General features: G+C 45.1%; 1 protein-coding gene and 1 long non-coding RNA gene across 3 annotated transcripts; both read left to right on the top strand.

Moving 5' to 3' along the window:
- Window positions 1-308: 308 nt before the first annotated feature.
- LOC129868580 (uncharacterized) lies at window positions 309-2,497 on the top strand. The gene is made up of 3 exons (XR_008761777.1): window positions 309-1,223; window positions 1,391-1,568; window positions 1,999-2,497. It is a non-coding gene; the product is annotated as an uncharacterized LOC129868580 (long non-coding RNA).
- A 1,765-nt stretch (window positions 2,498-4,262) lies between these two features.
- LOC129810726 (Krueppel-like factor 4) lies at window positions 4,263-11,333 on the top strand. 2 transcript variants are annotated; one of them, XM_055861524.1, is made up of 5 exons: window positions 4,263-6,725; window positions 6,898-7,012; window positions 7,747-8,497; window positions 8,648-8,815; window positions 9,863-11,333. In XM_055861524.1, exons 1-5 carry the CDS (start codon window positions 6,673-6,675, stop codon window positions 10,036-10,038), a joined length of 1,263 nt encoding a protein of 420 aa, XP_055717499.1. In that variant the 5' UTR covers window positions 4,263-6,672; the 3' UTR covers window positions 10,039-11,333. The 2 variants fall into 2 exon arrangements, with proteins under 2 accessions (XP_055717499.1, XP_055717506.1); XM_055861531.1 differs by lacking the exon at window positions 4,263-6,725 and having other exon boundaries at window positions 6,923-7,012; window positions 7,749-8,497.
- Window positions 11,334-16,500: the final 5,167 nt, after the last annotated feature.

The following is a 16,500-nucleotide window of genomic DNA, read 5'->3' as shown; positions in this document are numbered from 1 at the left end:
AGGCCCAGACAGCACGGCCAGTCCCTCTCTAGCTGCCTGCCAAGGAGAGGAGGGTGTTACGTTTTGGGAGAGAGTAGAGGAGCAGCAAGGCAGTGTGCCGAGCCCCCCCCTCCCCCCCCGCCCCCTGTCCTCCCCCCGTCCTCCCCTTTCCTCCCCCCTTGTTCCCCTCTCCTCTCCACCCCCCTTCCTACTGCTCCCCTGTCCCCCCCCCCTCCCCTGTTGTAGCTATTTCTCTGACTGGGCAGCCTGCCCTAGCACTGTTATAGCACCATGTGACCAGGAAGTGTGGCTCCCAGCCATTTCCTCTCCTGACTGAAGGGAAACATTGTAACGGAGTGGGATGGCTCTGTGCTCTATTACGTAGTGGGATAAAAATAACTAGCATATTTAAGGCTGCAGAGGAATCCCAGCGCAGGCATAGGGTGGACAGCCTGCTGCTCGGCAGGAGCTCTCCCTGCCTTTCTCTGCTTGTCTCCCTCCCTCTCGCCCTCTCTCTCCGCACTCCGCTTTCCTCCCGCTCTCCCTCCCTAGCCTATACGCAGAAGCCCACCAGATCAGACGGTGTGATGCAAACGGAAGACCGGTCGGGACTGGGGACCGGGACCCTGCCTATGGAAGCTTGGCTGGGGCCTTGTAAACACACAGTCCCTTTTGTTTATTGTCTATTCCATTTGCTTTGGCAATGTAAACATATGTTTCCCATGCCATTGAATTGAATTGAGACAGAGGAGCGCGGCCCAATGCAATGCTATGCACACCAGCACACTGACTGTCTGGTACGGCATTTTTTCAAACCTGCCCACTGTTGTTCTTTTTATTTTATGAACAGTAGCTCTAGCAAACAAGTCTGGAATTGTTTTGTGGAATGAATAGGCACATCCAAGTCTGTCTACCCGTCTCCTCCAGCATTATGCTACGGTAGAGCACCTCTTGTTCTATACAGCCCAGTCCTGAGCATCGGTTCTAGCCAAGTTTGACTGAAATGTTAAGCTTGACTTTGCCTTCAAAATCTTCAGTTACAATCCATAAGATGTACTTCTCTTGATACTAAATGTTCCTTCAAAACATCCTTGCAGAACTGACAAGCAAGCATTAACTGTTTTGATTAATCCTTTTTAATCTCTCAACTACCCCGACAATAACTTCTACCTGAGATGTCCTCTACACACCTGACTGCAATGTCTGTGCGGAAATAAATAGACAGCAATCACAAACAGGAAAAGGTTTGTCATGTTTCTCTCATGTTTCACTGATGCATTTTATCTTGGTACGTAGCCACGCATTTCAATTATGTATTTGACTGCCATGTGGGATGAATAAAGTAAAGTAGACTTAGTTTGTGAGATGAGCTTTGAGTCCCTCACTGAATTAACCAGCTTGTTCTTGTAAGGACTGGGAGAGGAGAAGCAAGTACAGGGAGTGAACATTTAATAAACAACGGACATCAAACAGAACACGGACAGCATCTGGACAGGAGAAAACAATAACGACATCCATGCTGACACAGGGGAACAAACTGAGGAACAGACAGATATAGATGGGGCAATCAACAAAGTGAAGGAGTCCAGGTGAGTCCAATGAGCGCTGATGTGCGTAATGATGGTGACAGGGGTGCGTAATGATTGGCCGCCTGGTGCCCTCGAGAGCCAGAGAGGGGAAGCGGGAGCAGGCGTGACAGTTCTTCTACTTACACACAATGTCATAATAATATAATTCACACACTTAAAAAGACAGTTAAAAACCAAGCAACACTACACGATCAGATGACACAACAGCAGACAGACACAGCAAATATAATCACGTTATAATTTTTGGGGGAGTTGTTTGCTATTCTTAATAAACAGCAACAGGTATTAACAAAACTAGACTGAGTTTTCATTAAGGAAAGAATGAATGCAATTGTTTATTACTGTAAAGCATCTGGAAAGAGAGCAGTGAAAACCTCAATATCTGGAGTATGATCCTCTAGTCCTCATATTGACTTGAATGCTTTCCAAGGGGACTGAACTAGCTGGGGATGGAATGCTGCTGGAAACCATCAAAATCAAGACAACTACTCTGATTGGAGACAACAGCTGCCAAGCGCTCAGTGAGTTGTGCAAGGTTTCTAAACTTTATTTACCCATCTTTATACACTTTACACTTATGTTTGTTGAATAACATATCAATAACTTGACATTAAGTACAACTGTGATGGGTATACAATTTTTACTTTCCAGTGACCAATCCGGTCGTAGCCTTTTTTAAATAGAAAATATTCCTCTGAGATTAAATCCTGACAACCTGGAAGAATGTGGGTTTGGGGGTTTTGTTTGTCAACAACTTCGCAGTCCAATCGCAGGGGTAAGGACAAGCTATAGAAAGATAATTCCCATTTGAGGCCACAGTCAATACTAAGGAAATACTTTCAAGAGACTGTTGGAGCGGCTGCTGCAGGTAAGAGACTGTTGGAGCTGCTGCTGCAGGTAAGAGACTGTTGGAGCTGCTGCTGCAGGTAAGAGACTGTTGGAGCTGCTGCTGCAGGTAAGAGACTGTTGGAGCGGCTGCTGCAGGTAAGAGACTGTTGGAGCTGCTGCTGCAGGTAAGAGACTGTTGGAGCTGCTGCTGCAGGTAAGAGACTGTTGGAGCTGCTGCTGCAGGTAAGAGACTGTTGGAGCTGCTGCTGCAGGTAAGAGACTGTTGGAGCAGCTGCTGCAATTAAAGAGACTGTTGGAGCTGCTGCTGCAGGTAAGAGACTGTTGGAGCTGCTGGTGCAGGTAAGAGACTGTTGGAGCTGCTGCTGCAGGTAAGAGACTGTTGGAGCTGCTGCTGCAGGTAAGAGACTGTTGGAGCTGCTGCTGCAGGTAAGAGACTGTTGGAGCAGCTGCTGCAATTAAAGAGACTGTTGGAGCTGCTGCTGCAGGTAAGAGACTGTTGGAGCTGCTGGTGCAGGTAAGAGACTGTTGGAGCTGCTGCTGCAGGTAAGAGACTGTTGGAGCTGCTGCTGCAGGTAAGAGACTGTTGGAGCAGCTGCTGCAATTAAAGAGACTGTTGGAGCTGCTGCTGCAGGTAAGAGACTGTTGGAGCTGCTGGTGCAGGTAAGAGACTGTTGGAGCTGCTGGTGCAGGTAAGAGACTGGCAGCATACTTCATCCATTCATTGATTGGACCAATCCTAGTGGCAATCAGATGTGTCATTTAGGACAATTATGGAAAACATGAAACCTCGACAGTACTGAGTTTACATGATTAGCATTGAAGTACAAAAACATTACGTCAGTTTTCGTCATCAAGTTCTTATGATAATTTCAGGTAGATATGATGTTTGGACAGTGATAACTACATCCTCCCAAGGATTACGTGTATGGACAAGGTAGACTATATTTAAAGTACCACAGCATTGTATTCTTGAGCACTATAACATACAAGAAACTGCCAAAATAACGGAAACACTTGAGTAAATGAGAGATACAAAGTATATTGAATGCAGGTGCTTGCACACAGGTGTGGTTCCTGAGCTAATTAAGCAATTAACATCCCATCATGCTTAGGGACATGTATAAAAATTCTGGGCAGGCCATTATTTTGGCTACTATAGCTATAGCCCTTATAGGATGACAATGTCCCCATCCACAAGGCACAAGTGGTCACTGAATGGGCATGAAGACAATGTAAACCATATGCCATGGCCGTCTCATTGACCAGATCTCAACCCAATTGACCATTTATGGGAGATTCTGGAGCAGCGTTTTCCACCAGCATTAGAAAAAAACGCAGGTGTCACGTCCCCCCAATAGAGTTCCAGAATCTATGCCAAGGTGCATTGAAGCTGTTCTGGCTCGTGGCGGCCCAACGCCCTATTAAGACACTTTATGTTGGTGTTTCCTTTATTTTGGCAGTTACCTGTAGATCAGAGTTGATACTATGTAAATACATAAATAAAGAAAATCAAATTAGTTTTGCTCGAACATCAATTAAGTTATTAATATATATTTTTGTTTCAATTAACCATCATAAAATGGGCACATATAAGTACTAGTACAGCAGTATGATGACTACACTGGAACGGATAGCCAACTGTAAATAGAACCATGAATTGATAGGAGGTACACAATGCTCTCTCTCTCTCTCTCTCTCCCTCTCTCTCTGAGCCAACCACCTCAGAAAGAGTTGAAAGTGTCCTCTATACAAAGACATTGTCCTCCATCATAAAGAATATGGCCATGCTGACATAATCCCTTTGTGTTTTTAAACCTGCTGCAGGAAACAGGTATTCTTTTATAAAAAAAGAAATTGTTTTAACAAATACTTTCTCACCAACCAAAGTCAGGAGGTTCAGTCGATAAAATAGATATGTGATGGCTTATGACAGTTGGCCTAGACTATATCCCCAAAAATATGTTGATAGCGGAAAAATAATGCCTGCAAACTGAGTCAAACAATTGTTCTACAACTATCATATCATGCCTCTACATTGAAAGGTAGATATCATGTGCTGTCAATGTGGTAATGAAGACAACCAATGGGATACTTGTTGACATGGCCCAACCGACAAGATCCTGATGCAACAGGATTGGTGGGCCAGTAGTGTTTGCTCCAGAAGTGTTTGCTCTCCATACAGGACTCTAAACTGATAGACGTCTAACTACGGGACAGACAAAACATTTATGTTGGCTTCCAGCTCTGATCAAACACTGACAGCCTCAGCCCACTTCAAAAACAACATGAGAGTGCATTCAGAGATCATGCTTAGTTTATAAGTATTACTAGTGTTATATAAATAGATGTACATAGTCATCAACATTGAGTGTACAAAACATTGGGGACACCTGCTCTTTCCATGACAGACTGAGCAGGTGAATCCAGGTGAAAATCTAGGTGAAAGCTATGATCCCTTATTGATGTCACTTGTTAAATCCACTTCAATCCGTGTAGATGAAGGGTAATAGACAGGTTGAAGAAGGAGTTTTAAACATTGAGACATGGATTGTGTGTGTGTGTCATTCAGAGGGTGAATGGGCAAGACAAAATATTTAAGTGCCTTTGAACGGGGTATGGTAGTAGGTGCCAGGCGCACTGGTTTGTGTCAAGAACTATAACGCTGCTGGGGTTTTCACGCTCAACAGTTTCCCGTGTGTATCAAGAATGGTCCACCACCCAAAAGACATCTAGCTAACTTGACACAACTGTGGGAAGTATTGGAGTCATGGGCCAGCATCCCTGTGAAACGCTTCCGACACCTTGTAGAGTCCATGCCCCGATGAATTGAGGCTATTCTGAGGGTAAAAGGGCATGCAACTTAATATTAGGAAGGTGTTCTTAATGTTTTGTACACTCAGTGTAGCATGTTGTGTATGTAGTCATAATTGGAACTCAAACTGCCTATTCTATGGAAAGGACATTCATACAAGGCATGTTGTAATGCTGATCTCACATGAGGTGCAGAAATAACTTAATAATTTACTGTCCCACTTGTTCAATGATCACAAGACATGGTGTGAGACCTATGAAACCCTAAGGGAAAGAAAAGTCATGGACACATAGCTAACATTAATCCTGAAGTGAGCCAATGCTTTTCTCATTTTATCATTACTTTATGTATAGGTTGTTGATCATGCATATGGCCAAAACTATGTGGACACCCCTTCAAATTAGTGGATGTGGTTATTTTAGTCACACACACGTTGCTGACAGGTGTATAAAATTGAGCACACAGCCATGCAATCTCCATAGACAAACATGGCAGTAGAATGGCCCGTACTGAAGAGCTCAGTGACTTTCAACGTGGCATGGTCATATGATGCCACCTTTCCAACAAGTCAGTTCATCAAATGTCAGCCCTGCTACAGCTGCCCGTCAACTGTAAGTGTTGTTATTGTGAAATGGAAACGTCTAGGTGCAACAACGGTATGTATATACATATGTTATTGAACATTTTTCTTCAGTTTTGCTAAAAACGCTCAGGCCCGCATGCCGCCTGTTGCCGACCCCTGGACTAGAGTGACAGACCATCGAAGACGTACAGTAGAGGGGAGTGTCCCCGTTCCAGGTGAGCATTTGTTGTGTCTTCTATAGGAGCTACAATATCGGTGTCAATGAGTGCAGCTACAAGGCATTATTCCTATACTAACAAGCCTACTTTACATGCGCGCGTAAAACCTGTCCTTTAGAATTGCGTTGATCCGGTTTCCCTACATTAGCTCTTGATAAAAGGCAAACGGCATGTAGGGCCTCCCTGTTGCCATCGCTCTGTTTGTATGGATATAAACAGAAACAGTTGGAGTTTTTTTCTCTCTCTTTTTCAGCCCTGTACTCTCTTTGCTATCGTCATGAACTGCACCTTCTTTTTTTCTAGCAGCGCGCGCAGTGTTGTTCCTGTCCTGCCTGGCTGTTGCTCGGCAACACGAAGGCGTGTCCACCAGCGATGATTTAAGCGGTAGGAAACCCTTGCTCGCTGTCACTTTGTCAGTTCAGTCTGTTCTCTAGTCCCTGCATGGAAGTGGAATTGCTAGGGAGACGAGGGAATCCCCCTATAGTGTCGCCTCACTCCTGATGAATTTGCATCAACGTTACCAAGCTTGGTTTTATCCGTCTCAGTCTGCCTGTTCCATTCGCTGCGTCCACAAGCATGGCTTGGAGTGAAGTATAGCGCCACATCATCTCGGACTGTCAACCCGTGAAGAATACACAACTGATGCTGTACAACAAACGGTGTATTTTACAGAAGAAATTCATCAGAGGAACCAGGTAGGCCTATATTTTTATTGATGAGGTGCGGGCTTTTTTCAGTTTGTCTATCCAGAATGTTGGGTTGCCATAATAAAGACATTGCGCTTGGATTTGATTTCACTACGTTAGCCTATTCATTTTTTGGGGCGAAATCGACAAGGATTTATTAAAATATTTTTTGTTTATGCAGGCAACCACCAAGTGACTTCGACAATATGGCATTGAGCGGGACGCTGTTGCCATCCATATCCACATTTGCAAGCGGCCCGAATGGCAAGAATAAATCCATGGGACATGCGAATTTGGTGAGTATGATCTACTATATTAGCTATTTATATATCAACAGTCTAACTAGCCTAAATAGGACATTCTGCATGTTTACTGGTAGGTCAGCTCATAATCGGTTTTAATGTAGTCTATGTATTTTCTATGTAAATTCCTTTGCTTGACCTTATGTCATTGCCGCACTCTAGAATACCGCACCTCTGTTGGGGCGTGCACCAGCAAGTAGAATTTTCAGTGTGGCTACTAACTGAGTGGAGGGTAGCCTACTATACGTGTTTAGATTGCAGTAGTGGCATCCTAATGCTTTATTATAAGATAATTGATTTAGGTTGTTGACTTATCTATTGCCAAATATATCATGTGAATATAGAATAGGCTATTAAATGTGACTATTTTAAGGATCTGAGGTTTCTTGTGTTTATATAGAAGCCTAATAAAGTTCAACTAATCAATGCAGGTCTGGGATTACACAGAAGAATATCTCCCGACACAATATTTTCTCAGATAGAAGATACATTTGACAAAGAATCATATTTTTTATATATTTCAGTTAGATAGAGAGGGGGAATCTACAGGTATTTGGCAATGGCATGTTATGACCTAAGACCTGTCTCTGTGATTTAGCCATGGATATCCTATTAGATTATTCAAATTCCTAATTCTATGGGCATTCAGCGTTATGTTAATTGAATGACTATGACCACAGGTGTCTGTCAGTCCTTGTGCTGTGTAGTAATGCGTTTCTCTTCCCTAGAGATGGAAGGAGGATATCTCCACTGGCATGACCAAGAAAGAGCCTGAAGATCTGGACCTACTAGACTATGACTTCATCCTGTCCAACACTATGCTACAACAGCAGGCTGAGGCCATGGCAGCAAGCGGGTCCCAGAACCTGTCCCCTTCCCCGGGCTCCTACTCCTCCTACCAGCTTCCCTCTCCCCAGGACTCTGCCCACAGTGACATGCTGTACACCATCCCTGACATCAGCGACGTGTCCCCCACTGGGGGGTTCGTGGCCGAACTGATGAGGCCTGAACTGGACCCAGCATACCTCCACCCCACCAGCCTCCATGGCAAGTTTGTGGTGAAGACCACCATGGATATGGCAGAATACGGCCAAAGCATTAATGTGATTAGTAAGACCGGTGTTGGTGTCAGTGCTGCCACGGACCCCTCCTCCTTGCCGTTTGTTTGTCATATGATAAAGCAGGAGAACCCCAGCATGTGCAACATCACCCAACCCATGGATCTCCACCTTCGGGGGGTGAACTCACACTCCCAGCCCAGAACTGGACAGAGGCCTCACCTCGACCCCCACGGTTTCTCCCCAGGGGGGCGTCCTATGACAGCCAGCCGATCAGCCTCATCTCTGTCTCCAGACCACCACCCTTCCAGCCAGGTGTTACCCCACCCCCAGATCCCTCTGCCTGGCCAGGGCTACCACCACAGCTCTCCGACAGGCTACTCGCCCTTCCCTCAACAGCCTGGGTCTCTACGGTACCAAGGTCAGTACAACTTCAATATATGTGTTTTTGACCAAGAGCTTTTTTTCACATTCATCATTTGTTGGTGCCTGACGTTGAGGTAAACTCTGAGAGGATGATGATGATGATGATGATGAAGCTCATCACTCCACCCTCTTCACCCCCGTCTAGAGCTTATGTCCCCGGGCGGAGACTGTCTACCGGAGGAGCCCAAACCCAAACGCGGCCGGCGCTCCTGGCCCAGGAAGAGAATCGCCACACACACGTGTGACTACGCCGGCTGTGGGAAAACATACACCAAGAGCTCCCACCTCAAAGCACATCACCGAACGCACACAGGTTGGTACACATGTTGGTTGTCTCATTGTCAAAACGCTGTTTCAAACGGTTCTATGAAGTCCGAAGAACTTTAGGAAGCTCTTTCTCTTTTTGTGTCAGACTTTGTTTAGGGCATAGTTAGCCTACACCAACCTTTCAACCAGTTGGGTCGTTTTTCATTCCCATTGTCCTTCTTAATTATGTGTGACAGTATTCATTACTGTAGTTTATGGTTTATTATGGGATGGTAGACCTTTCTTGATTCCCAGTGGGAAACTTTGACATGGAATTTTACATTGGATTTATATGACCTCTACTTTTCCATGTTTGTACTTTTTCCTTGTTGCATGTTGCAAAGGAGACATACAGTTAATGGCTGAAATAATCACATTTATTGATTGTAATGGAACACTTTGTAATAGGCAGCAATGTGACCTTGTGTTTTAACTACAGATCTACATTATGAGAGGATTTTATTTAAAAAATGAAATATATGGCTCTAGTAATTCCAGTTAATTTCCCTCTGAAGTACACCCTATGTTCACCTATAACTCTTACTTTCCCTGCTACCCCAAGATGCTTGCCCCTGGCATAACGGCTGTTGTATTGCCAGCAGTAAATTACTCCACTGCATCATTATGGTAAAAGAGAGAGAGAGAGAGAGAAGGCCAGTTGGCAGGTGTCATGAACAGGCAACAGCAGCAGGTTGATACTGATCCTGTTCAAATACAACCGCAGGTTGATTGCTTTACAATGTATGTACTGCAGGACAGGACCGACCTCTTTCTGTGGTGAGGAGAGTTTGGTCTGTTTTTACTCTAAGGAGAACAAACAAAATTCTAACACACCTCTCTCTCTCTCTCTCTCTGTCTCTCTGTCTTTCTCTGTCTTTCTCTGTCTTTCTCTGTCTTTCTCTGTCTTTCTCTGTCTCTCTGTCTCTCTCTGTCTCTCTCTGTCTCTCTCTGTCTCTCTCTGTCTCTCTCTGTCTCTCTCTGTCTCTCTCTGTCTCTCTCTGTCTCTCTCTGTCTCTCTCTGTCTCTCTGTGTGTGTATGTATTGTCATTACTAGGAGAGAAGCCTTATTGCTGTGACTGGGAGGGCTGCGGCTGGAAGTTTGCCCGTTCAGACGAGCTCACACGGCACTACAGGAAACACACCGGGCATCGCCCCTTCCAGTGTGCCAAGTGTGACAGGGCCTTCTCAAGGTCTGACCACTTGGCTCTACACATGAAGAGACACCTATGAGACACTCACTGGACACCATGGACCAAGACTAAAATACTATAAATATTATTACACAGCGACCTGAACTTGTGACTTACAAAAAAAACATTGCCTTCTAGCCATCCATTGTCAAAGCACCAATACAAGCTGTGTGTTTCCTGGTAGTGTTACACTCTCAAGGGTCCAACCCTATGACTAAAGACTGTTCTTTGTCCATCTATGGGCTTGTGATCTGACATTTGACAAGACCCCTCAGAACAACCTCTTTTGTGGGACCAAACTGGAATTGCTCATCTATTTATCGACAAAACCTGGAGGACTAGGTGCCAACGTATGACTGGAAATGTATTAACAGAGATTTACAGGGACAGCCCTAGCCACTAAGCGACCGCCGTTTTTAAAAAATTGTCTGAAGATTATGATCATTTTTCCTAAAATGTAAATTGCCTTTCACATTCTAACGGGGGAGGAATCAGAAAGATCACTACTGGAATTATTTGCATTATAAGTCAAAACTTTCTCAGAGCAAGCTCAACTTGCCCGACTGCTATAAATGCCATACATTATCTGTCTTTCAGTCAAATAATGGGGAGGAACCAGAAAGATCAGTTTCAGGCTACTGGAAGTCTTAGCAGTTTGGTTGTTTTCACTGCAACAATGGGTCAACCTCAGAGCAGGCTCAACTTGCGCGACTGTTCAGTTCACTTGACCCTGGCCCTTAATGTCATTCCCTGTATTGGTTATCAGGGAAACAAGAGACTCAGACTGAACACAGAAGTGACAGAAACACATCCTAAGAGGCCTTCTATCTATTCAATCAGAAACAGTCCATTTGTCTTTGTTTGTGAAGTTCATACTGTTCAACATACTGTATTAGACATTTATATTTATATTACTCTATTCTTCCAAGCCATTGACTTCAGGTACACATTAAATGTATATGTTACAGGATGGTGCTCCAACACTTTACTATATTAAAAGGTACCAAAGAATTTGAAACAGAAAACTGATAAGAGTATCAGTGTGGTGGTCTTGTCTGTCTTTTCTTCCACAATTTGACTTTAATCAGGTGAATTACTTTGCTCCTCATTGGTGATGGCAATCTCTCAACACGCTGTGGTCGCAAAGTGCAATAATGTTAAATGAGACATTCATATTATTTTTTTAAAGAAATGAGTAACTCTGAACAAAGTTTTTTTTGTTTATAGACAAAATATGTTATATAATCTTAAATGTTGTACATTTGTAAATAAAATGCTTTTAAATGTTTTGTATTGTCTTTTACAACATAAAGAATAAAATATATTTGAAATTAACTTTTGATGTACTGATCACTGCTGTTTTTAGAGCACTGTTCTGTGAATTCTTCCATAATAGCATTTACCTGTACAGTGTTTTGGTAAATGCATTTGGTAAATCTATCACTTATCTCAGCCATGTTATTCAAAATCAAGCCATATGATTATCTAGTTTTACTAAACTATATATTTTTGGACCGTCTATTTATGTAAATTAGAACACATTTTCATAATAATACATGTTTAAAGTAACTGCCCAGTGTTTCCAGATTTCTATGAAATATGACCTATAATTACTTACAATATGGGTGTAATGGTGTTATTTCCAAAACATGGTAATCAAGTCTGTGTTGGAATGGTGTGGGCGTACCAACAATAGAATGGTGTGGGGGCGTACCAACAACAGAATGGTGTGTGGGCGTACCAACAACAGAATGGTGTGGGGGCGTACCAACAACAGAATGGTGTGGGGGCGTACCAACAACAGAATGGTGAGTGGGCGTACCAACAACAGAATGGTGAGTGGGCGTACCAACAACAGAATGGTGTGGGGGCGTACCAACAACAGAATGGTGAGTGGGCGTACCAACAACAGAATGGTGAGTGGGCGTACCAACAACAGAATGGTGTGTGGGCGTACCAACAATAGAATGGTGTGGGGGCGTACCAACAACAGAATGGTGAGTGGGCGTACCAACAATAGAATGGTGTGGGGGCGTACCAACAACAGAATGGTGTGTGGGCGTACCAACAACAGAATGGTGTGGGGGCGTACCAACAACAGAATGGTGTGTGGGCGTACCAACAACAGAATGGTGTGGGGGCGTACCAACAACAGAATGGTGTGTGGGCGTACCAACAACAGAATGGTGTGGGCGTACCAACAACAGAATGGTGTGTGGGCGTACCAACAACAGAATGGTGTGTGGGCGTACCAACAACAGAATGGTGAGTGGGCGTACCAACAACAGAATGGTGTGGGGGCGTACCAACAACAGAATGGTGTGGGCGTACCAACAACAGAATGGTGTGGGCGTACCAACAACAGAATGGTGTGGGGGCGTACCAACAACAGAATGGTGTGTGGGCGTACCAACAACAGAATGGTGAGTGGGCGTACCAACAACAGAATGGTGTGGGGGCGTACCAACAACAGAATGGTGTGTGGGCGTACCAACAACAGAATGGTGTGGGCGTACCAACATCAGAATGGTGTGGGCGTACCAACAACAGAATGGTGTGGGGGCATACCAACAACAGAATGGTGTGTGGGCGTACCAACAACAGAATGGTGTGGGGGCGTACCAACAACAGAATGGTGTGGGGGCGTACCAACAACAGAATGGTGTGGGGGCGTACCAACAATATAATGGTGTGGGCGTACCAACAACAGAATGGTCTGGGGGCGTACCAACAACAGAATGGTGTGGGGGCGTACCAACAACAGAATGGTGTGGGGGCGTACCAACAACAGAATGGTGGGGGCGTACCAACAACAGAATGGTGTGGGGGCGTACCAACAACAGAATGGTGTGGGGGCGTACCAACAACAGAATGGTGTGGGGGCGTACCAACAACAGAATGGTGTGTGGGCATATTTAACGCCACTTTAAATGTGTACATGACACTGCAACAAAATTTCCCCATGGGGACAATAAAGTAAGTAAGTAAGTAAGTACCAACAACAGAATGGTGTGTGGGCGTACCAACAACAGAATGGTGTGGGCGTACCAACAACAGAATGGTGTGGGGGCGTACCAACAACAGAATGGTGTGGGGGCGTACCAACAACAGAATGGTGTGGGCGTACCAACAACAGAATGGTGTGGGGGCGTACCAACAACAGAATGGTGTGGGCGTACCAACAACAGAATGGTGGGGGCGTACCAACAACAGAATGGTGTGGGGGCGTACCAACAACAGAATGGTGTGGGGGCGTACCAACAACAGAATGGTGTGGGGGCGTACCAACAACAGAATGGTGGGGGCGTACCAACAACAGAATGGTGGGGGCGTACCAACAACAGAATGGTGGGGGCGTACCAACAACAGAATGGTGTAGGCGTATACCGGTCTTTAAAAATATTAATGTGAGTAGACACTTATTGGCCAGCTTATCCTCCTCTACTAGTAAATGGCAAGCACTGTTTGAGATATAACTTTGAGGTGTGGTTTCTGAAGTGTTTTTTTCCCCCTTCAATTTATGCTTTGGCCACAAATAGTAGAGGATAAGTCAACAACATTATTTGGGTATGAGTTAACAGAAAATACACAAGTGAGATTTCCATTGGACAGTTATTTTAAGATCTTCATTATTATGCTTAATAATGCTTGTCTCCTTTTTCACAGCTACAGTATATACACAGATAGTGTATGCACTTCATAATCAATGCAAGCATCCAAGTTGTAGAGTTTCTGTTTCTGGCAATTTCAACAAACGTTAATACATCTTATATAAAATAGTTATTAAACTAGTTTTATGTAAATATTTATCAAGATAGACATCCCCGTTTACCTGTTAAAATGAATTTAAAAATAATTTATACAATTCCTTTTACATTATTACTGTCTGTAGTCCCCAAGCTTTTATTTTATAGTTCTGTCACGAATAAACAGCACATTAAAAATGCATCAATAGGCCACAGCAGGCTCACACAATGTCTCTCTCTTTCTAATACTGAGACTGCCTCGAGCCATGGAAGACAATGACACACCGTTAAAAAGATCTTCACAAAATGCACTTCTCCATGTCCTGTTACCATGGCGTTCTCTTTTCACCTGTCAGGAAGAATTAAGAGGTAAGCCAAGTTATTGGCTAGCATTCAGCACCGACACAAAATATACATTCAACTTTGAACCATACACTGAAGTTAGCCTAGAAGCGTCAAGTACAACCAACTGAATCCAAACATATAAGGAACCGAGGCCCGTGTCTCAGATTAGAATTGTTGCATGATCTAGGATCAGTTTTGCCTTTTAGATCATGAGTACGATTACATGAACAGATGTCACCTGATCCTAGATCAGCACTCCTACTCTAAGACACTTTATGAGTACGGGCCCTAGGAGGAGATACAGTTGAAGTTGGAAGTTTACATACACTTAGGTTGAAGTTATTAAAACTTGTTTTTCAACCCCTCCACACATTTCTTGTTAAAACAAACTATAGTTTTGGCAAGTCGGTTAGGACATCTACTTTGTGCATGACACTTCCGACTTCAACTGTATATTGAAGACAATTCTTATTGACAACATTTCCTAGTTACTGTCTGTCCAGTTATCTGCAGGTTTTCTAATTACATTCAGTTATTAAGCATTGAACCTTTTGTTTTCCAATGACATCGTAAGGATTTTAAAAGAATGGATCTCAACTGCCGTCTTAGTTACTGAGTAAATATATGACCCTTTCTTTAGGCTATTATTGCTATTAGGCGATTGTTCAGGCTATCACCATTCAAACGTTTTTGCTTCCAGCTTGTTTTAACGGTACTTTTACTGAAAACAGACATTAGTGAACTCAAGGGGAACCCCCTGGGCAAAACCCAAGGGAACATATCCAATAGATTTGCCTATCCTCATTAGGAAGGATGTAAATTCACTCGAAACTTGGCTAACTAGACACTGTTTGTTGTGTGTTTGTTACCACTGCAACAGCAATGCATGAAGCCAAGTTTGGGTGGAAGTCAGTGGGAAGATCTGAGATCAAGGGAAATATTGCCACAGGCATGGGTGTAGGGGGAGGGGTATTGCCCCAACAACTGCTTTCAGTGTGTTTGCATACAAGTGATTCACAGAGCTTTAAATGTACGCTGGTATGTAAATACTATCAATAGATCTAGTGAAATGACCTGTGTTTTAAATAGACATTCATTACTAGGAGTATCTCTCCCACAAACATCAACACAACAATACATTGCTTTGGGTTTGGTGTGTTTTCCAATATGCAAATGATTCACAGAGCTTTAAATATATGCAGGTATGTAAAAAGTATTAGTGGCCATAGATCCTACCTTCCTCATAAATCAATTGTGAGTGGAAATACCAGTTTTTTTGGTATCTCCTCCTCCTTCCTTCACTGGTATCTCTTCCTCCTCCCTCCATCGGTGTCTCTGCCCTCCTCCCTCTACCGGTGTCTCCCCCCTTCTCCCTCCATCGGTGTCTCTGCCCTCCTCCCTCTGCCGGTGTCTCCCCCCTCCTCCGGTGTCTCCCTCCTCCCCCCTCCACCGGTATCTCCTCCTCCTCCCTCCACTGGTGTCTCTGTCCTCCTCCCTGCACCAATATCTCCTCCTCCTCCTCCCTCCACCGGTGTCTCCCTCCTCCTCCCTCCACCGGTGTCTCCCTCATCCTCCCTCCACCGGTATCTCCCTCCTCCTCCCTCCACCGGTGTCTTCCTCCTCCTCCCTCCACCGGTGTCTCCCTCCTCCTCCCTCCACCGGTGTCTTCCTCCTCCTCCCTCCACCGGTGTCTTCCTCCTCCTCCCTCTACCGGTGTCTTCCTCCTCCTCCCTCTACCGGTGTCTTCCTCCTCCTCCCTCCACCGGTGTCTTCCTCCTCCTCCCTCTACCGGTGTCTTCTCCTCCCTCCACCGGTGTCTCCCTCCTCCTCCCTCCACCGGTGTCTTCCTCCTCCTCCCTCCACCGGTGTCTTCCTCCTCCTCCCTCCACTGGTGTCTCTGTCCTCCTCCCTGCACCAATATCTCCTCCTCCTCCTCCCTCCACCGGTGTCTCCCTCCTCCTCCCTCCACCGGTGTCTTTCTCCTCCTCCCTCCACCGGTGTCTTCCTCCTCCCTCCACTGGTGTCTCTGTCCTCCTCCCTGCACCAATATCTCTTTCTCCTCCTCCTCCCTCCACCGGTGTCTCCCTCCTCCTCCCTCCACCGGTGTCTTCCTCCTCCTCCCTCCACCGGTGTCTTCCTCCTCCTCCCTCCACTGGTGTCTCCCTCCTCCTCCCTGCACCAATATCTCCTCCTCCTCCTCCCTCCACCGGTCACTCCGTCCTCCTCCCTCCACCGGTATCTCCTCCTCCTCCCTCCACCGGTGTCCTCCTCCTCCTCCCTCCCCCGGTCACTCCGTCCTCCTCCGACCCTCTGCAGTGGAGGGGTACAGGACCGGCAGGCAGACCCTCGGCAGTGGAGGGGTACAGGACAGGCAGCAGACCCTCTACAGTGGAGGGGTACAGGACAGGCAG

The sequence above is a fragment of the Salvelinus fontinalis genome, chromosome 2 (assembly GCF_029448725.1).
Source record: "Salvelinus fontinalis isolate EN_2023a chromosome 2, ASM2944872v1, whole genome shotgun sequence".
Lineage (NCBI taxonomy): Eukaryota > Metazoa > Chordata > Actinopteri > Salmoniformes > Salmonidae > Salvelinus > Salvelinus fontinalis.
The sequence above is the reverse complement of the archived record's forward strand: the minus strand, read 5'-3'. Positions and strand labels throughout refer to the sequence as shown.

What these genes read in the sequence shown, in the direction of transcription:
- LOC129810726 (XM_055861524.1), top strand. Translation starts at nt 6,673, where the DNA reads ATGCTGTACAACAAACGGTGTATTTTACAGAAGAAATTCATCAGAGGA. An exon ending in TGGGTCTCTACGGTACCAAG is followed by an intron (nt 8,498 to 8,647) that starts GTCAGTACAACT and finishes ACCCCCGTCTAG; the next exon opens with AGCTTATGTCCCCGGGCGGA. An exon ending in ACATCACCGAACGCACACAG is followed by an intron (nt 8,816 to 9,862) that starts GTTGGTACACAT and finishes TGTCATTACTAG; the next exon opens with GAGAGAAGCCTTATTGCTGT.